The sequence below is a fragment of the Elephantulus edwardii genome, unplaced genomic scaffold (assembly GCF_000299155.1).
Source record: "Elephantulus edwardii isolate Elephantulus edwardi_28Jun2011 unplaced genomic scaffold, EleEdw1.0 scaffold00152, whole genome shotgun sequence".
NCBI classification, from domain to species: domain Eukaryota; kingdom Metazoa; phylum Chordata; class Mammalia; order Macroscelidea; family Macroscelididae; genus Elephantulus; species Elephantulus edwardii.
This window is the reverse complement of record NW_006399902.1, coordinates 490,540-513,257: the sequence shown is the minus strand read 5'-3', so window position 1 is coordinate 513,257 and position 22,718 is coordinate 490,540. Positions and strand designations below refer to the sequence as shown.

Here is a 22,718-nt window from a genome sequence, read left to right as displayed (position 1 = left end):
CTAAAAAGTGAAACACATGTCTATAAAGACTTATTTTTTTTCTCATAATTTTTTAAAAAATTATTCATATCAGTATTTCCTTTGGTTGTATAATACTCATAATGAACATAAAACCTTATGAGCTTTAAAAATTTTTGGAGTAAAAACAAGATTTAAAATGGGCACTTGCAATAAAAGATAAATCAGATGTGGTAATAGCTTCTTTTGCAAAAGTCATGTGTAAACAGCACATAAAGATGATAAGTCAAGCAGCAGTAGCCCATTCTTCAGCCAAAAAAGGAAACAAAAAAAGAATAAAAATGACCAAAGCTCCCACCCCCACCCCAAAAGCTTCATAAATAATCATTTTGGTATACTTTTTGTAGAAAACTCAGGACAACAGGCAATTTAAAAAGGAAGAGTATAATGAACACTCAAGATGGGGATAAACTAACAACAGTATAGTCATGTTGTTAGCAAGAGATTTTAAACATTCAAGCATTCTTCTCTAATGTGTCATAGTTTATCATACAAACCATTTCTTTTCAGTCTAATTTTTCTCTCTTGACTAGAACACTCCACTTCCCCTAGGTCCTCCCCTCTTTTTTTAAAAGCTTGGCTTGCAATTGGTCCTTAGCTAGAAATACATCTCTGTAGTATTCACTAGCTTCTCCATAAAACTCAGTTATTTTTCTGGTCCACTGGGACCCTCTGACAAATAAAGATTATGTCCGCACATTTGGGAAATGGAGCTTATTCAGGAAAATGTTGGTTTTTATGAAATGAAAGATGATCAAGATTGTCACAGAAAAAAAAATTGCTCCACAATGCAGTCTTTCTGTGTGGCCTTGACAGAAATGGCAGCAAATAAAATTTGCCAAGGACAATTATCCTTCAGACATTGTTTTTGGAATTTCCCCACATAATGCTGCTATTAGATTATCCCCAGAATAGGTGAATATAAAGGAAAACAGCATCAAAATCCGTGCCTGGTGCAAAAATTTTGCTATTAAGTGATAATAGAAAATTTTGCTTTTATACTGCACTCACCAGTAAGAACTCCACAGAGCAAATGAGTATTGCCAAAACTGAACAGAGCTATAGAAGTCAAATATGAAAATCACAACAAACATGTCTAGGAGGCAAGAAGTCTTTGGTGGCCAATTTCATTTTATCATACTATTAAGAGTCACAGTCAGTCACATTTTGGGGAGGACAGAGAGCTGTAACTAGCAGGAAATCACTGACCATTTAGTATGGTCTGATTTAGGCAAATTAAATTCATTTATCAGGCTTTCTCAAAAGTCCAAATTTTAAAAATTGTTAAAATCATAATAAGCACTTAAGAAGAACATTACAGTCCAATCTGGTAGCTAGGAAACAGTACCTTGATGCCACAGAACTAAACACAAGCAAAAACCATTATTAGATGCCAACTAGCTATGTTTTCTGATCCTAAAAAAATCTGTAATAATGAAAATGGCTTTCCAGGTCAACATTCTCAACACCCTCCTAAAAATTGTAGCTCTGGAGACATACTACAAAGGATTAGTATTACTCAGATATGGTCACAAAATAGCTACTTGGAGCTAGTAGGCAGACACTCCAAAATCTGCAGTGTTCTTTTTAAGTAACCATCTCAATAATACAATATAATAAAATCTGCAGCTGTGAGATTAGACATGGTTTACCCAAGGTGAAGCAGGAGATAAACTGATATACCTTCAATTAATTCCACATTACAGGAGCAAGCTCTCATCGCACCCACACATTCACGCCCACTCTATTCTGCACTCCTCAGTATCATCAGAGTGGCAGGCCTGCATGGTTAAATAACTGCTAATCTGTAGAGTGCTATTTTTTAAAAAAGGAAGAGAAATCAGCATATTAAAAATGCTTCCAATAGATGTGACAATTACAAGTATTACAGTAACTGATGTAAGGGTTGCTGAGAAAAAAGTTATTTTTAAAACATGATACAAATTAATTCAAAGCTGATTTAAAACATGAATATTCTGACAATTGAGCACATGCTGACAGGTTCTGTGTCTTAGGAATGAGCAAAAAGACAGTTACTGGACTACAGAGAAGACAGTGAAAATATGGAACAAACAAGAACTTTCCTAGTGAGACTGGTTGACAACCATCCATCTCTGGCAGAAGCAGAAAGTCCGTCCTGCCCTCCTCGACCTTGTTTTGGTAATGGCATATCCATGTATAGCATTCTCCATTGCCACTGACGCAATTCTGAGTGGCTTCAACCTTGAACACTTTGGTTAGCAACGAGCACTAGACCATTGTACCACCGAAGTTCCTCTTACATAGCATTGAGCTCATAGCCATTAGGTAGATCCCGACTTGTCTCAGGGCAACTCTACAGCACAGAGCAGAGGTACACCAGGGACTCCCGGGCTGCAGTATTTACAGAAGCAACTGCCACACTTTTCTCCCAAAAGGTTGGTGAGTTCAAGCAGTCACCCTTTTGTTTGGCAGCCATGTGCTTTAAACATTGCTCACTCAAGATTTCTACACAGCGTTACTGGCTTCTATTTTCTTAATGACTAGTAGCAACCAGACCCAGATTTGCAATAAGATTTATTCATGACAATTTTACATATTAACAGACCAAATAATTTGAGAAAAACTCCAAAGCAAACTTTCTAAAAGAGAAATTCTTCCGATTTCTTTAGGTTCAAATATCTTGCTGAATTTTTAACAGATATACAATTCATTTAATCAAATGCCAGTGCTAAAGGATCTTGGACAAGGAAAGTTAAAAGAACACAGATTTAGAGGTTTATCAGAAAGCACCTTCCAAAGTTAATTACAGATCAAGGAATCTTTCAGAACACAATCATGTTAAATTGGGAGCAAAGATACTTCGAAAGAGTATAACTTTATTATTGGTAAATAATGGCAATACAGACCCTGAATTAGAGAATTGTCCTGGGATGTGTGTATATACATATTTTGATTCTTTAAAAATTAAGTCATGATGAGGAAGAAGAAACTTTCTGAAATGTTTTCCTTAGATACTTAGGCTTAAATGCATACAACTGCTTGAAGGACTACGGTATACCAAAAGCTCAGAATGAAAGGCATTTCGCAGTCTTCATCATGTTAGTTAACTAATCTGTATAATCTAGCTAAGTTGGGATCTCGGGTGGCTCAGTGGTAAGAAAATATGCTGCCAATGCAAAGGTTTGTGCTTCGAATCCACCAGCTATGGAGAAAGATGGGCAATCTACTCTCGTGTGATTTATTGCCTCTGAAAACCCACTGGTCAGCTACGGGGCCCATTCCAACCCAACGGTACACAACCACCACCAAAATCTTAGCTAAGGGGAAGGCAGCCTGGGCACTGCTCTTTCTTTTTAGGAAAAACATGGAGGTAGAGTCTTTTGTTTTAAACAAAATAAAAGGGGGGCAGGCAGATTCACCATTGACTCCCTTAACAGTATGGTTAACAGAGAGGAAGTTGGAAGTGACAGATGCAAGAAGCTGTGACCACAGACAGTTTAGATTACAGTTCAAGTGTAATTTGACTGCCAGATAAACAGAAACAAATGCCTTGTCTCTTGTTTTACATTTCTAATTATAAAGAAAGTAATGAAAATATGGAGATGGCATTTACAATACCTCCGAACACTCAATGCAAAGGGGAAAAGATAATAATCCATTCTTTGGGATCTATATCAATTTATATGAGTAAAATTAGACTAGCAGGCCAAACCCAAGTGCATTTTTTCAGGGGGAGGTGGTTATAGGTAAGAGCTAAGAATGGTTTTTACATTTTTAAATGGTTAAGGGGGAAACAGAATGACATTTAGTGACACATAAAAGAACATGGAATTTAAAATTCAGAGTCCACAAATAATCTTTGATTGGAACACTGCCATGCTTGTCCATTTCTGTATTGTTTCTGACTGCTACTGAGGTAGGGATGAGGAACTCTGACAGAGACAGTATAGACTGTAATCCTTAAATATGTATTATCTAGCCTTTTACAGAAAAAGTTTGCAGACCCCTAATCTGTATGATAAGTAAAACTCTAAAAAGTTTATTATCTTCCATGATTTTTTAAAAATCATCTAAAACAAAGTAGAAAGGTGTCAAATTGAAATAATTTTAAATAAACACAGAATGCCAGGTAACTAGTTCCTTTTATGACATTACACTCCCAGATGAGCTTATAAATGTAGACATGCACTAAGATCTCATATAAAAAGTCCTACACTGAGAAAAACGGGTTGTTAGCTGTGGGTGAGAGCTTTTGCAATAGCCAATATATAGGACTTAACAAATTGAGTGTTTCCAAACCACTGCTGTCAAGGTGATTCCAACTGTTGCTCCAGGTGACCCTCCCACCAGCTGTCGGAGGCTGTAAGTTTTTATGGGAGGAGGCTGCCAATCCTTTTGCCTTGGAGCAGCTGCAGGATTCAAATCACCAACCTTCTGGTCCGTAGTCCCGACATCTTCTGCAGGACCCCACCAGGGCTCTTTGATTGCTACTATCTCTCACACTGATACTGAATCTGAGCTGACTTGTAGCTGACTCTACAGTGGGCTTTCAGAGGCTGTAAACAGCACAGGAGGAAAGGATCCATCTTTCTCTCAAGAAGCAGCTGGTGGATTCAAACCACCTGCCTTTGGGTTGGTAGAGCAACTCCTATTCATTAGACTAACCAAACTCCCAAGCAATCTTTTTGTGCCTCTATAATAGGTAGAGGAAACCTGGCCCACTTGTTTGATTCTGAGTTTTGTTACATGCTTTTCTCCCACTCTATCCAGGACTCTCTTCTGTGACCCCTTGAAGCACAGACAGCAGTGGTTGCTAGGGACATTATAGTTCTTCAAGCTTCAAGACTGCAGACAGTTCCTTTGGGCTGATTGCTTCTATGTATCTTTGATTTTCCTCACTTACCTTTGTTCCAGACAGGGAGCAACAAATAATTGCACCTTAGATGGCCACCTGCAAGCGTCTAAGGTTCTAGTTGCAATTTAGCAAAGGGTTCAGAACCATTGTGTATTTGTGTTGTTGTTGATTGCCTTTGAGTTAAGCATGACTCATAGCAACTCTATGAACAAAAGGTCTGAAGCCTTTCTATAACTGACAACATTTATCAACAGTTCATAGAGTTTCCAGAGGCATGTTGTTTAGGAAGTGGATGCTACTTTGTGTATTAAGTAATGTCAATTGACCTTGATGCCCCCTAAGATGTCCTCAGGTCCTAGGAACAGACATTCATTTCCTCATGGTGTTTGGTTAATTAAGATAAAGAAGACTACAGAATGGTGTCCTCTGGTGGCTCAATTATATACATAAATATATTTGCAGCATATATAAATATGCAAGTAGAAATATCATCTGCCAGGATATAAAAGTATCATGCATGAAGTCCTGTCTATCTACCTGGGTTACCACTTAGAGATTAATGTTTATTATTGAAAATGCAAGTGTGTGCATGTTAATAGTGTGCAACTTTGCTGTCTTGTTAGCTCCTGTGCCCCTCTCTGTGCCCTCCCTTTCTGTAATGCTGGTGTGCTGACATGCCCTTGCTGTAGGTTTGCCTTTATATCGGCTGTCCTTTTTATGAGAGCAGACCACCAGCCATTTCTCCTGCAGGGCTGTTAGGTGGATTCAAACTGAAATTGCTGTGCCATTGGGCTCCTTTTATGAACATTAATTTATATGTTATACAGAAGGCAGTGTGGCATGTGTGATACAAAGGTGACAGGCAAACGGATAAATAAAACAAAGCCTCTCACTTTTTGAGAATCTCACAATTTTGGAGGCAATGGGCACAGGCAAAAGAGATGGATTAACAACATTTCAAATACTTAACATCATTTTCTTTACAGAGGATCTAATTAATTAGCAGAATGTTAAACAGAAAATAAATTACCACAACTTTGTAATGTCGCTCTGCTACAAGCCAAACCATTTGTAATCTTTAAGTTATGTAAAAGTCGGGCTTCTCATGTAAGACACAGGCAAGCATACAGTGCAGGCTCCGGTCATGTGTTTCCTTGACATTACCGTGATACCATCTTATCAGTAGATGCTGGGTTGGACAAAGTCCCTGCCCCCACAAACTGTTATCTAAAAATAATTTTAAGTACACAGCCTGTCTATGAAGAATCTGAGATTACCAGAGATTTTAAAATGTTCTTTCAGAGAGAACAAGTTGATAGGTGAAGACACAAAACAGAACAAACCTTGGGGATGCAATCTATGTGCAACAGGGCCAGGAAGACAAAGCTAGTAAAATAAGGAAAGCTGGAAAAAATGCAAGGAAAGAAGCAGCATAATGTGCTCAGAGAAAACTGGGGCCAGTTTGGAATCAGATGGTAAATTACCTGAAGGTAAGAAGTGATTTATTTAAACACATGAGTTATCTTGAACTATGTTAAGAGCTATAATGTGAAAGCTATAATCTTCACAGTGATTCCCTGTTAGACCAATTAAGTAAAAGCTATAGGAAGACTTAATATATGATGGTTTTTGTTGCATACCATCAAGTCAGAAACAACTCATAGTGGACCCTCCAGCAGGTTTTTAGTAATCACACAGGAGGATACTGCCCATTCTTCTCCCACAGAGGAGTTGGTGGATTCAAACTGTGTGCCTTAGGGATTGCAGCACAGATTCTCAACACAAGGCCACCAGACCTCCCTGTTTCATCAATGTAACTTAAATCAGAGCTCTTGAAAGATGCCATGTACTACCTTGGGAGATATTTAAATACAGGCTAGGAGACCACCTGGCAGGAATACTTGGAGACCAGTTCAGCACTGGGAAGGTAGTCAAGCTGGATGTGAGGTTTGTCCTGTGCTAAAGTTCTGCTAGGTCGCTTCTACAGATCCCTACAATGACAGCACAGGAGCTTCCCAGTGGACACTAAATGAAGGAGGGGCAGTGACGTTTCCCTATTAGTTCTCAGTCTTTGTGTTTTACTGAGACAGGATTCTAAATGTACTGGTCTTTTTAAAAAGACCAGTAGAATCCCAGAGGCATGCGGTTCAAATCCACCAGATGCTCTGCTGGAGAAGGAGGGGGCAATCTCCTCCTGTACCAGTCAGATCTGATTTGACGGTACACATAAAAATAATACAATAAAAATTAAAAAAAAAAAAAAAAGACCAGTAGAGAAGACACCGAGATACTGATTTGAAGGATCAGAAAACCAAGTAGGAACTCTAAACCTCTCTCTCTCTCTCTCTTTTTTAAATTTCTCCACCATGCTTGGGCCTACTGTTACAGTCACTGTGTCAGTCCATCTTGTTGAGGATAGACTGCCCTTAAAGTTACTTACCTACATTTTAGCCTGTATTTCTAATTTGTGAGCATAATGAACTATACAGAACCATGCTGTTTGCTTTCCTCCCCCTTTCAGTTCTAATGTGACAGGAATTTAATTTACCACATGAAATTCTCCATGAATTTGTAACTGTTTGCCATAGTCACCTCTTCTAGCCTAACTTTATATGGTGCCTCCTTTTACCTTTCCTCACCCAATCCCATTTCTGGTGCCCTTTCCTAGCCCTGCACCAATGTGACTCTTTCTGTCATATGTGTGCTCTACTGCAATAATAAAGACATCTTAAAACATGAGAGGTTTACAACAGCAGACAGGAGCGTGGACTTAATGATACTCTACAATATGGAATAGTGACAAAGATATGGGTAGTGTACATGTCACACAAAAGAGAGACAAAGAACTGTCCCAGGCTCTAGTACCAAAATGACAAACAATAGGGGTAACCTGAATGCAATGAAGGGGGAACGTTATCTCTAGATATCATATAGATATTTAAAATGTTGTAATAAAGTTTGAGATTTTATCATTTATAAGAAGAATCACAGGGAAAGTAAAAACTGCTGGAGGGTCAGTTAAAGGTCAGTTCCAACTCGGTGGTACAAGACAATAGCAATAAGAGGTAAAGTCCAAGTATAACTCCAGTGGGTCTTACATACTCTTTTATAAGAAGTATTTCAACAAGTGCTTTTGGAAGATAGGCGAGAGCTAATATGTATCATCTACAGAAATTTCAGGGTAAGGTTTACAACAATAATAATAAAAAGAAATGTACTAAGTTCTAGGATGACAACTGAAAATCCAATACAAACTGATTATCTCTGTTCTGATAAACAGAGAAACTGACAATCCCCATTCTAATGCCTGTCAATAAAGTCAATCTCTTCTCTCAAAACTCATGCAAGCTGGCTTTCCTTTATAGCATAAGAACTAACATGTAAGTCAATGACTAATAGATAAGCTTAAAATACAGATGATGGATTTACTTGCAAGTGTGGTCGATTCTAATGATTTCATTTGGAGAAGTTGAATTGCCTAAGAGTAGCAGCCTTGAAGGCAAGGATGGTGAAATTTTGTCTCTCATATCCTGGATATACTGTTAGGAGGGACCAGTCCTTGGAAGAGGACATCATGCTCGGAAAGGTAGAGGGTCAGGGAAGAAGGGGAAGACCCTCAATGAGATGGAGTGATACAGTGCCTATCTCCCAGGTGGTTCAAGAAAGTCAGAGATGGTCAGGACTGCACGGGATAGGGCAGGGTTCAGATCAATTGTGCACAGGGTCACCAGGAGTCATCGTTGACGTGACAGCACTTAAAAGCAACAACATAAGTAATTTATACGTTTTAGTAGTTCTTAAGTGCTTTATCAAATATTAGTAATCTAATCAGTTAACATATTTTGTTTTAAAATTTTCATCTTTCCAGGCCCCAATAGACAATGAACTGCTCTGGTGTCCACAGTCTACCAAAGCCTCTGGCTCCTGGATTGTGTTTCAGATTCATGCTTATGAGGTAGGTTTGTCTATGTTTCTAGGTGAAAATCTGGGCACCAAATAGACAAGTGAACTTTCAGAGTCACCTTGTAAATGAACAGCAGAACCAAGGCAAATATCCAAGACTTTTTACTGGTCTGTACTGATAACTTTAGTCCAAATTATTTTTTACTTATTAATCTGTCATTAAGAAGCTGAATTAGGGTAAAACCAATAAAAAGTTATTTAAATCTATCTTTAATATTAAGGATGGCATGATGAGATGGGCTTAAGAAACAAAGACTGACTACAATTTTATGTTACAAATGTCGGCAGCATTAATATTGGATAACGCGAAGTTGGAATGTCCAATAACCTTCCTCTGATAACTATGACAGGTGTATTGTCTGAGCCATCACTGGCCATCTAAACCCAACATGCTTGCCTATTCTCCTCTCGGCCATTCTTACTCTATTAATACACAACAGGACCTCTTTTTTGACCATTGTTAAGTCCCTCTGAACTACAGAAAAGTGAAGATACCAGTGGCTTAGACTAAACTTCAAGCAAATTCAGAATAGATCCAATATAAAGGGAGAGATAACATTGGGTGAAGGTTATAATAATGATAAAAAGTTGCGCACAAGGTTGAAAACAGGAACTAGAATCTGAAACAGTTATAAAAGTATCAATAAAATTATAAGAATATTTCATTTTTAGCTCCTTAAAAAAAGACCCAAAACAATCTAACAATGCATGTGTAGGTTTCATTTGTTATTTTTTCATTACAGAAAGTTTCATACAGAGATTTCATAGATAAATGGGGATACTTATGATTAATTATCATTTTCTGTGTTAGATTTGTAGTATTTCAAGTCGATTTGAGGTTTCTAAATTATTACTATGAGTGAAACAATAAATACACTTATTTACAAAATACTTGCTATAAACAGACATTGCTTCTGAAAGATAACTCATCAGATTTTCCAAGTTAACAACACCTCCTTACTTCCTTTCCCAATTTGTGAGAAAGTCTATAGTGATAATATAGCAGTTTTCAAGAAATGCAAGAATTATTTCTATATATCTCAAGAGACAACAGAACAATATCGGTGATGCTGGAAGTCAAAAGATTTTTGGCTACACTGTTCTCTTTTCTAAGAGGCCATCTTCTCAGAGATAAAACTTGTTTAGAAGTTTCATCCATTAAAAGTTGTTGAGAAATAAAATGGAGTATAAAAACAACAGTTTGATAACCCTATATATAAACTCAGACTTCAGAACAAATACTTGAGACATTAGGCAAATCATCCATATTGAGACAATGAAGTGCCATAAAAAGCAAGCTACGTGCAAAGTTTCATTAATATTGGGGTTAAAAATATAATTTGGTAGGTATCAGAGTTGTGTTCTGAAAAGAGAGTAGGCTCATATTTACATCCAGGGAAGCCTTATAAATCAGCATGCAAGCAGAGGACACATACTTATCACACATACTTATCATAGTAAGACTTTAGCTTACAAGGCTACCGATGAAAGACAAGTGGTTTCCACACAAGTGCAAGAACAAGCAGGTCTGAAGTGCACCAGGAACACAGAGTATATAAATATATACTGTAAGCTTGTCATGCCAGCTAAATACTGCCTCTAGCAATAGAATTACTTAGGTCATAAAGAAGTTACACAGCATTTTAATTCTGTGAAGGATGTATTTATATATAGATCTTGAGTAAATCTATATTCCAGGACTTTTAAAGATGGGCAGGAGGAAGAGTAGGAAATTCAGCCCTGGCTGGAGGCTAAGGGCACCAGCACCATTTTCCTTAAACCATCCGCACTCTACTTGTGAATGGATGGTGTTCAATCTTTACAGAGCTCTTCTGAATAGCAGGTAGGAATAAGTCATCTGTCCCCATACATTTCAGAAATACTCATTAGAAGGCCACAGGAATCAAAAGCCCTTTTCTGGAAAAGGCCTTTGTGTACTCTGGTTTGAGATCCCAAAAAAGGAGTGGTTATGGATTTGTAGAATCAAATGTATCATTTAAGGCTTCTGAAAGGTTAGCAAGTCATTTCTGCCCCCTTGAACTATGGAGCCTATGTGACATAAATGACTGCAACAGACCAGGAAAATATCCCATCAAATGTTCCTGAAGTATTCTGCTTTGTGTGAAACACTGAGGAGGAGGAGACAGCAATTGTGAATAGTAAGAACATGCAGGAAAAAAAGAGTTAAAGCTTTTGTGGGAAAATAACCAACCTGACATAGTCTGATTTGTCGAAGCAGTATAAAGGCTGGGCAAGCCTTGGTGCAGTGGAGCTGGCTTGAGTAATCCATTGCTACTCCTTTATACCCCAAGTAACATACTCTACGAAGAATAACATTTTATTGACAGACAAATGAATCCCAAGATCTTCCCTACCACAGGGACAGTGAGCTATCAAGATGAGAGGGCATCATACAGGAGGTAACACAGTAGAAGTCAAGGACAGAAGTTCAATGGCTTGAGTCTTGACATTTCAGATGAGCACCCTGTTTGCCGATCACAGAAAGACCAACCACCAAAGTGCCAATGCAAGGACCACGAGAAAAGACATCATGAAAGGAATACGAGGAGACTGGAAAGGACTACTAGGGTAGAGGTGGCACTTTTTGAGAGACTTGTGGTCCTCGGGGATTGGAATAGAAACCGTGGGAAGAATCTCTTCATGTTCTCGCTGGGGCAAGGCTCTTTCAGTAGATCTTTCTTGCCTTTTATGTTTCTCTTCATCCTGTACTAACAGAGCACGTTCCTGTGTCTGCTTTCACGGTAGAAGATCAAGAAAGACAGAGAAAGATGAACAAAATGACAGATGGAAAGTGCTCAGAAACGATACTTGGGGATGTGCAAAGGATTTGGGAAGATCTTTTTAGAGTTCTTTCCTTTAGCTTGGCAAATTTTCCAGGCAAAGTATATGCAATACAATAGAGTGCTGTACAAAGAATTTTGTGACTTAATGGAGACTACAATTTCTGAAAGTAAAAAGAAAAAAAATCATTGGACTTCCTTAGAGTAATTACTCCTCCTTCAGAGGATTATTTGGGATAAATTTTCATTGCTTTGGTATTGTCAATTTTTCCTTGATCAACTGGCAAAGCCAAGAATGAAGCATTCTTTTTTTTTTTGGCCCCCAGAAAAGTTATTTTTATTACAAATAGAATGGCAGAATATAAAAAAGTATCTTTTTACCTCCTCACATAGACTTAAAAATGCAACAGTTTATTCAGTATGGTACACATTTAGCTTTTACTCAAGGGAGTAAAAATTGTCATCTTATACATTTTAAATGTTGCAAAAGAAAAATATTGGGTATAAAAGTGACTCCAAGGCATACTTAAGTAGAAAACAAATGATTTAATCCTTGGATGCCTCAAACGTTAAAACAAAACAAAACAAACCCCCAACAACCCTACAAGATCTTAACAATTGTAAACTCTCTCCCTGTTTTTCTGAGTCATGATTAATAATGACAATCATGAAGGTTTATGTATTACGATAAGCAAATACTTTGAAGGAAAGCTTTTTTTCCTCCCCATTCGTCCAAATGAGACGTTTTCTCCTTCCCTCAGTTTCTGTACTCTGCCATCCATAGTTAAGAAAGCTGTCATCTATGAAAGGAAAAACTTGGCTCTAAGTTCTCTCAGTTGAGCTAGCCTTCTCTGATCGGTTTGGAAACTTGAAATTGGTTCTTTGCACACCCCTAAGTGATATGTATCAGGGAGAAAGTAGCCGGGCGACTGGTCAGCAAACATAAAAAAAAGGAAGAGAAAGGATGCAAAATCATAGTGATATTTTAAAAGGAAAGAAAAAAGGGTGGGGAAGAAGAAAGACAACATACAAAGAATAGGGTACAATTAAATTCATTTTCGCTCTGAATACATATTTACATCTTCATGCAGCTTTTCAACCAGCCATGCGCTGAAATAAGCAAGTTGGAAGCTGCAAAAGTTGCAGCAGTGGAAGAATTATGTGTTAGGCAAAGGCTGTGAGTGTGAATTTACTACTACAGCCAAAAGGAAAAAAAACAAAACCACAACACTACTCAGCAGCTGCTGTTCATTTCTGGGGGATTATCTGCTTAGTGCCATGACAAGAGCAATTTCTGATTGAGAAGCACAATCGCTAACAGCAGCTTTACCTCTGGCCCACCAACCTTTCTTTCCGAGGCAAGGACAAAGGTTTTCTTCACCTGGTTATACACAAATTATATAAAAATTCAACTGCCTTGAAATGCAACAACAAGACTATCAAAGGTGGGAGAGGTAATACAACAGAAATATTATCCTAATTATTAAAGGGAAAAGTAAGATATACCCAAAGTAAAATGATCTCTATATAAAAGGTTATCACAATACAATTCTTATTTATTCTGCTGTGCACTTAGATGGATTATATGGACAAAAGCACAGAGGTAATATTGCTCAAGTACTTCCATGGATCCAATTTCCTTTATAAAAAAGTAATTTCTTTAAAGTCTACAGAATGACATCTCCATTTCCAACATCAGCCCTGAGGTAATTTCTGGAGGGTTTCTGTTAACACATATGATAATTTCGGGCAATGGAGACCAATTCAAATTTAACTGTCAGCCAGAAGTTACTAATTTTTGGTTTGATTTTTTTAAAAAGTAATTGAGCATCTTTTATTACTTGCACAGAGTAAAAAAAAAAAATCTTAAAAAACAACAGTTACAGTTTATAGGAAGGGTTAACCAGGCCACACAGCAATGAGGCTTATGGAGACAAAGAGAATTTTTTCATCTACTCAATAAATCAAAGTTTGACAAAACAAGGACCTTGTTTAGAATCCTTCACTTAGGCTTTGATTAGTCAAACCCTCTCAGTAAATCAAGCCACCACTTAACTTCTAGATCCTTTATAACTCATATTGCTAGGGATATGTTCACATGTAATACCCAACTAACACTTGACAGTGATGATCAGACTCAGAAAGCAAGTTCAAGTTCACAGTACATTCTCTAGATTCAGAGCACTAAGTGAATGTCACTTATATCAGGGCATGAAGGCTGAGAAGACAGTGAATAGGAATGACAGTGTCCTATCATTCTTGGTTAAGCCAGTTCATTTAAGTATTCTCCAATCCTGTTAAAACTGGCTCAAGTCTATAAGGAGATACGTTAGTCAGTTTTAATCATACTCTTGAAAAAGAAGTACTCTTTGTGGATTAATTTTTATCATCTTCTCCAGTTCCAGAAACTAAACAATAACTTCAACAATTTCCTATGAATTTTATATGGAAAAACCAGCTTTTAAAATGACTATCACTTTATCCCTCCCAACTAGGATTGCTATTTTTTTTTTGGGGGGGGAAGCATATAATTTTAAAATCATTACAACAACTCATTAGATCAATGTAATTCGTAAGATATAAACATTAAGCCTTACAGGCTAAAGGCTAAGTAAAGAATCTTTGAATAAATGTTCCTTACACAGATTCATTTATTTAGGTGTAGGATTTCCAAATTAGGGAATGACAACAGAAAAAGGAGAGTTCCTAAAAGCTACCTCAGGTCACTTTTAGATGTGTTCTCTTATAAAACATACTGAGAGTTTAGTGCTATTCTTTATAAAAATAAAACCAATCCATTTTTCTAACTGTGACATAACTATGATTAATAGACGGTGTTCTACATTCTCTGGCTTAGGGGCCGCATTGGTTTATTAACACAGCCAACATTCCAGACATTTCTGAGTTGCTCAAATGCTCAACTAACATTTCTTTAAAAAAATGTCAATCCCTTTCCAATTTCAACCTTACTAAATTTAGTAAATTCTCTGGCCCTTGAAGGCACAGTGTGAACATAAACAAAGCTGCACTGGCCTATGGTCAGTTAGTAAACATACACTAGCCGGCAGCATGCAGCTGCACAGACAGTTCTCAGCATCCCTTCCGCTAATCTTCTACTAACATGACTTAAAACACAGGTGCCTGTTTATGAATGCCTCAAAGCTGCAATGACCTGGTGTGGAATCAAAGCTAAATTTCAATTTTACTTTCTCTCAGATACAGGACATAAAGATTTAAAGAAACTCATTCTGTTCATTCTAACACTTGCTCATAGAGACAGAGTACTCACTCCTTCTCCTGTGGGGACTTGCCCGTTGATGTTAAGCGTTCGGAAGGGGGAGTGAGTGGATAAGCGTTTATCCCACTCACTAGGCCGTGGTTCCGGTACAGATTCCATGAAGTTCTTTTTCAGCTCACTGATGCTGGCATGGTGTTTTTTGATCTCTTCTTGACTCTTATCTAAATCCTACAGTTGAAAGGACAAAGATGCAAAACAATAAATACTCGGGGTAAAAAACATACCAAGGGAAGCCCATCGGAGACTCTGGGCATTGGCAGAAAACACACCACATCCAGGATAGATGTTACTGATCCATAAATAGCATTCGAATTGTAAATATACAGCATGGCATATTTGCTTGTTTGCTTTAGTTTTTTTTTTAACAAGGTCTTTTCTTGGAAGCAACGAAGCATCCTAACCCCATATCTCTCAGCAGTTATAAAATACAGCGTTGTCTGCTTAATCATGTGACTCACTTTCCCATATTGATGCAGTGCCAGATCTCCAACTCCTCATCCCAAGATAATCCTATGACTTAATTAGCCTCAGGTTGTTATGAACTGATTTAGGCTCAGCTCAGGCAGGATGGAGATAGCAACAGATAAGGAGAAACCATCAAAGGAAAGACATGGGGAAAGATCCAGCTTCCACCACTGGCTTGTGTTACTCTGGTAAGGTATGGCTGTGTTGTATCCTTCTATTTCTACATGAGAATAACAATGCTTCCCTAGTACTTGTTGGTTAAGGTTGCTTTTTGATAAACAGAAATATTACCTTCTTATTACTAGAATGTATTACTGAAATTCTCAGCTCAAAACTCTAGAGAAGATAGTTACTACTTCAGAAAAATCACTGAAGGGTATAGAATTCAATGGTTTGGTGTTTTTTTATTTATTTATTTTTTTAAATTCAAGGGGTTTTTCTTTGCCAATATTATTCACATGGACGAAAGCCTATGCTTTCCAACAACCTCACTTAATTCCCTGTTGTTGCTATGTATCATGGAATTGGAACCGACCCACAGCTGCCTCTCCAGAGAACTTTCAGGGGTGGTAAATTCCACAGGAGGAGATTGCCTATCTTTCTCCTGAAGAGCAGCAGGTGCATTTGAACCACATGCCTTCAGGCTGGCAGTGCAGCTCCTTACCACTAGGCCACCAGACCTCCCACTTAAATCTTTAGTACAATTCAAAATAGGGACCTTCTACTAACCTTCAATAGATTGTGAATGAGTTAATGAGAGTTTGTAAAATACCTCACATACTTCCTTTTTTTTTGTTTAGAAATAAAATATGTTTTATTGTTACTGGTAATTTCAAGTACTAGTACAATGATTTTCAGTGAAAGATATCCCTTCCGATGCATTTTTAAAATTTTTTTTAAATTTTGATTTAGATGTTCCTCTCACATACTTTCTTAATAATTTAAACTAGTGACTGTTTCAGCAGACTTAAATACTGGGCAACTAGGAGGGAATCAAAGATCCAAATCAACTTTGAAGGGGAAGACTCAAGTAAAAATAGTCTGGGAAATACAACTCAAAGACAAAAGCTCAAACACTCTTTGTCTAACATTTCTCTGAAAAAATTCACAAAGTGTATGCTTGAGATCAAAATAGCTCTGCATCCAAGAAAAGCATAATGTTAAATATATCTCCTGATGTGTTGTGTATATTTGGGGAGGCTTTTTCGGCTTTGTGGGAAATAGTCTCAGTTTTAAAAGTAAAGAAATAAAACATTTTTTTTTGGTAAGCTTTATCCCCCCCGCCCTCGCGGAAAAAAATAAATTTAGGCTACAACTAGAGAAAACTACTTCAAAAGCAACGCCAGAGGGAAATAGCAAAGGGAAAAGAATCAGTGAGACACATGATAACAATTTTTATCCTAGGGGGATTAATGCAGAAAATCCAGTTACTATTCTTTTTATTTATTCAAGACTGAACTATATGCTTTGGCATCAGCCAAAGAGAAAAGTAACCCCAAAAGGGCAATCCTGTAGCTCCCCTGTAAGAGCAGTGTTTGTCTGCTGGGGTGAAAAGTGTGAACATCTCATAAATACTGGCTTCACCGTGGGGAAACAACAGCTTGCACTTTTGTTGTAGCTGAAAGTAAGAAAAGCATGTTTACTAGCTAAGGAAAGCATGGGAAAACTCGGTAAATGACTCAGTAGTGAGTTGACTGACGGAGACCCACCAAGCATGTGAGGTTTGTGAACCAGTTTTGGAGTGGAAATTGTATCTGAATCATCCAAGAATCACTTAACACATATTATCTGTGGTTGCTGAGTCAATTTCAACTCCTATGAGAAGGTCATAAGTGTAAACGGAATTAAACAAAAATGAACAAAAGATACTACAATTAAACCACAATTCTCTGGATTAGCCTCTTAATAATTCATGATCTATGAACATATATTATTGTTGTTGTGCATTGTTGAGTTAGAACTGACCCATAGCTGATCCTCCAGTGGGTTTTCAGAAGCAGTAAACAGCACAGGAAGAGACTGCTAATTTTTCTCTTGCAGAGCAGCTGGTGGATTCAAACCATGTAACTTCAGGTTGGCAGTGCAGCTCCTAATCACTAGGCCACTGGAGTGCCCTATAGGGTATATTTTCTGTCTTTGGGGTTTAGTGGGAAATGTGTATCCCACTTTCAGGGCATGCTACCATCTGGTGGGGGCCTGTATAATTGCATGAATATGAAAAAATGGGCTTCACCTCACTAATCCCAGCACTACAGACTCTTGGGTACATTTATGTACTACAAATGATATAAAAATTCATTATTATTTATTTAAATTTTTTAGATTTACTTATATTCTTTCCATAACTGAAAACACATGGTTTCAGCAACAATTTTAAGAAGTAGAAAAGAATTCTTCTGAAAGGGTTAATATGAGAGGTGGTGATACATTACTCTTCTTGCCTAGTTTTTTATTAGCTTGGAACCTGAGAAAAATAAATGTTTCAGTAAAAATCAGTAGTTCCTTGGGGAGCTTTCTCCATCCTTCTTAGCTGGCTCTGTTTGAAACCTGTGGGGGCACAGAGTAAGATGAAGATCTCAAAGGGACCTGTTCCAAATAGAATTTGTCACAGACACTTGCTACAGTTTTCTCTGGGAGATGGAGGAGGAGGCAGTAGATCTAAAAATGAACTCGACCTTATTTGTGCCAGAATAAAGCATTAGTGGGGGTGGGGTAGGAATAGGGATAGGAGGGATGCTTTAAAAAAAAAATCCAACCAAAACTGCTAGCGTGACAGATAACTTGAGAGAACTTCCTTAGTGGGTAAAACACCAAACAAACCCCAAAACAAAACCCCAACCCAAATTTATTTATTCGACACCTGAAGAATGATGATCAAGCCAAATTACTCTGGCTCTTTTCAGGTTAGACCCTTTTGATATCTTAAAGTTTTGGTAGATTTAATCAAACCAAAAATCAAAACCAAATCCACTGCTGTCAAGCTGACTCTCACTCAGCAACCCTGGAGGACGGAGTAGAACAGCCCCACAGGGTTCCCAAGGCTGCACGTCTTTACAGAAGCAGACGCCACATCCTCCTGCGGAGCAATTGATGAGTTCAACTGCTGACTGTTTGGCTGGCAGCTGAGAGTTTATCCAGTGGGCCACTGGGGCTCCCTTAATCAAATCAAATCATTATATATGTAAGACATTCTCAAAGAGCAGTTAGTAGTTTTAATTTCCACACACACACTTATGTAGAATACCCTCTCATGGCTGTCAGTGGAACGCTGGGAGGAAAACACATCACACAGGGATTTTGTGAGTCTCAGATGTCAAAACACTCATGGAACAAAAGGTAAATATATGATTGGTACTGCAGGTTCCAGTCCAGAGGAAATGCTGACGATGGACCAGTCAACAAATACATTTTAGTTTAGAATTGGGGTGTATTAACATTGCTGAGAACAGGAGACAAACAAGTATCTATTACCCTTCCTAATATCTTAAAACAGAATTATTTCAGGTCTAGATTCAAAGACAGGCTAGAGCAAAGAGGTCTAAGTTGTTGATGCTGAAATAGCCTGCCTGCCAACTTCGGAAAATCCTATATTAAATGAAATAGGTAAAGCACTTAGTATTGTGTCCAGCACCTAGCACATGCTTTAATGAAGGTTAGCATTAGCACAATTTGTATCAATTTTATCAAAGTACCTTACACATAGAAGGCACTTAAATTATATGTATTGACAAAGAATAAGAGAAAGTTAAGGCATTATCAGAGACTGTATGTTGAAACAAAGAGCTTTATCTACAAAAACATTTCTTGAAACTTCTAGTTTAATAATATTTATCATATTTAATATATGTTCATTTTTCAGGTCTCAGATAAAATCCAATCTCTTGAGCGAGATTCTCTCTGAACATTTTAGAGTAAACATGTTGCCTCTGAGTCAATTTTAACCCAAAGCAACCCTACATAGAGTAAAACTGCCCATAGAGTTCCAAAGGCTGTAAATCTTTATGGCAGCAGACTGCGAGATCTTCCTCTTGGACTTATTTAGAATATATTCTCTTTATTAGCATAGCATACTGCTATGGGTTTTTTTCCTTCATAGTTTTTATAATAATTTGTAATCACTTTATCGCTATTTATTTACTCTTGTATTATTTCTTCCCCACACCAATTGTTTCCTTTAAACAGGGACCATGTCTATTTCCTCTCTAATGGCCCATGTAGGATCTAAAACACACATGTGTTCATATCTGTTGCATAAATAAGTGAAAAGAATTATTTTCACAAATAGCTCAAATGACCAATTCACATTTTCACTCATTCTAAACTGAGTACAGACAACTTACAATAATCTGAATCAGAACTTGTCCATTTGTTTGTAGAAATCTACTATTCTCTTTCAGGCCAAGGTTTAGAGCATTCAGCCCTGTGCTTTTAGACCTTATCAGTGAAAACTTTTGACAAAACTGATTGATAGTAATATCTGTGGTCTATAGTCTCAGGTTCTAATTTTAGGATTAGATGAAATGTTATGCAGGTTGGTTAGCATAACATTCAAGTTATCAGAGATGAATATGAGTCATTATCTTTAAAAGTTCATCCAGAGGATTCCTGTAACTAAAGTTCCATAACTTCCTTCAGTAAAACATCTGTTTTCCCAAAATCTTCATGTTGAAAATACTTTTTTCGTTTTTAAATTCCTGATTCCAGAGCTGAAATGAATTGGTTTTAGTTCTATCTTAAGTTGTAGATTAACATGGTCAACAGCCCGTGTATAAGAGTTTTCATAATGTGGAAACTTCTTGGTCTTAGTATTTGTTCCACATAGAATAATTTTAGCTGTCTTAATTTTTCCTCATACATTTCTACTCATCTTCTAATTAGTTTTATAGTTCTCTAACCAATGTAGAGGCCAAAAATAGATAATGTACTCTAAGAAAGGCCTAGTAAAAATCTGACCAAATGTTGACTGCAATGGGAAAAGAACTTGACAACTCTTATACAGTATGTAGCCATTTCTGAATGCAAAACAGTGGAAATTCCAATTCAAATCGTACCTTTGCCAATTTAACAGCTCTTTGACATTAAGAAAATGAATTTGTTTAAGTCTTAATTTTTTCATGGTTAAAATCATAATGCTGTACTGATAGGCCTCACTTTAGGAACAAACAATCTTTAAACAGCTACTCACTAGAGGCCAGGCTCCCTCCTTTCCTTCTGCATCTTGCTTCCTCTACCACCCACTGTCCCTTCTGTTTCTGGTACCTCTAATATTTTAAGTTCTTTCTGAATTATGATGGTTTGCCCTATCTGTACATCTTGTCTCAGTTCAGAAAAGGAAAATGTAATGCAAATTTGCTTTTTTGAGATACATAGGAGTTGATATCTTTAGAAAATTCAAGGAAGTTTCAGAATGATAATAAATTTTCTAAAAATGGGTAAAACAATGGAACCAGTAGAAAAAGAAGTAGTCCCAATCATATATTTTTTAAGGTAAGTATGAGAGATGGGAACTAAAAAGGTGGAGGAGAAATGGTAGAGTCTCTTCATGTTTACCAACATGCAAAAGAATCTTAAACCAAAAATTTTCTCATGCAATGACATGCAAAACCAAATGGAGCAGAGTAAGAAGAAAAGGGGATCAGCAAAGAATGCAGAAGGTTCCAGGCAACCAACTGAAATAAGCTTCAAGTTCATACAAACCTCCAACATTAAATTGCTATGTCTGATATAAATGTTTTCACCATCTCTTTTTTTCTGTGAAAATGAAAGGGGAGGAAACAGAAAAGCATAAAAAAATTAAAATATTGTTCTTGCAGGAGGAAATAACTGCAAATTGGCAAACCAAAAAATATTTAAAATAAATGACTGCAGTGCAGCATCTGCCAACATGAGACTGTCACAGAGCAACACGGAAACACAGGGAACATGAGTATCACTACAAAACGGATGACCCTGCTCATGAAAAACGAAAGATTGTCATGAAGCTATTTAAATAGACAGTGCTCTTTGCTCCATTAGCTTCTCTCATTGTAAGCTGCTGTTTTGTTTCTTTTAAAAATTGAGTTCTTTGAAGGTTTCTTTAAAACACGTAACATTAAAAAGCTTTTGAAGTTTCACGTTCCATGGGGCAGAGAAATGTGTAAAAATTTCTCAGCTTTCTAGACATATTTTCTATTTAGTTATACTGAAGTATGCTTATCTTTTAATACATTTCATAAGAAATACTTAAGGACCTTTTACACAAAATCAGCCAATATTCTATTAAATAAGAACTGATTCATCTCACTTTAAAGTTGAGAAGAATAAAAAACAGAAAATTAAATTCATAGTTATTAAGAATACTGATAGTTGTTGCCATTATATGAAAGTATGCATGAAATACTATCAACAATTCCATGAATATAATGTCATTTAAAAATATTTCTTATAAAGTCCAAGTTTAAAAAACTAGATTTGGTCCTCCCTGATTATTCAATTTTGTTTAAAGATAGACCATTCTAGTACAAAGTTTATTTTAATGAAATATTTCAACACATGACATAGAATTCTCATTTCTTTGGTGATGTGTGTCTGCTATTTGGAAGTAATTCTGGAGTAAGGGAAATTGATGAGAAGAATGGATCACTGTCTTTTTAATGCACTATATGGCATCATGGGTGAAATGGCAATGTAGTTTTGTGAAACTGAAAAATGGCTAACCTTCCTCATTCTTATCAGATCTTCAGTTTTTTCTGCAAGCTTCTGTTTTGCCATAATTTAAAAAGGAAAGAAAAAGAATAAAATATTGGTTCACAAAGTTTGTTTGAACCTTTATTTTATAACTTTTTTTTTTATTAAGGAGAAGGGAATCAGAAAAGGGGGGAAATGGAATTGGTGTGGTCATGGGGAGGGGAACAAGCGACCTGTTGGCACAAACCTGTGTCTGGTCACCATTTGAGGTGGGTACTGTGACCTCGATGTGGGTTTTTTCCACCTACATTTAAGAAATGAAGTGGTAAAAACATTTTAGGTTAGTAAGGTTTCAAAAATAGCATTAATTCAGCATAAGTTGCAACTTTAAGTTGGTTGTAAATATGGTCTGAGACACGATGCAATCTTATGGAAGATGTTAAAGCAATGCTAGTTCACCATCATATTTTCAAGGCTGAAGAAGTAATATGAATATCTAAATTATCAAAAAAAGAAAATGAATTATTCTTTTGGTGAAGAAAATATATGCATACTTATTAAAAATTACTTATTCTAATAATAATTTTGGCTCTTAAATGCTATAGCCATATGCTTTCACTTTGCTAGTTTTCTTTTTTGGTGATCTGGAAGTACTTTAACAAATTTACAA

The 22,718-nt window shown here is 36.9% G+C and overlaps 1 protein-coding gene across 7 annotated transcripts in view; it reads right to left on the bottom strand.

The window, feature by feature from the left end:
* The window catches only part of EPB41 (erythrocyte membrane protein band 4.1 (elliptocytosis 1, RH-linked)), a 123,777-nt gene that overhangs the window by 31,768 nt on the left and 69,291 nt on the right, over window positions 1–22,718 (bottom strand). For 2 of the 7 annotated variants that reach the window (XM_006894923.1, XM_006894924.1), the window contains 2 exons: window positions 21,080–21,133; window positions 14,909–15,085 (listed from right to left, as the gene is read on the bottom strand). In XM_006894923.1, coding sequence (XP_006894985.1) covers window positions 14,909–15,085; window positions 21,080–21,133 — 231 coding nt within the window. Of the gene's footprint in view, window positions 1–14,862; window positions 15,086–21,079; window positions 21,134–22,078; window positions 22,121–22,295; window positions 22,353–22,718 lie in introns of those variants that run through there. The other 5 variants (XM_006894920.1, XM_006894919.1, XM_006894918.1 and 2 more) reach the window with 4 other exon arrangements.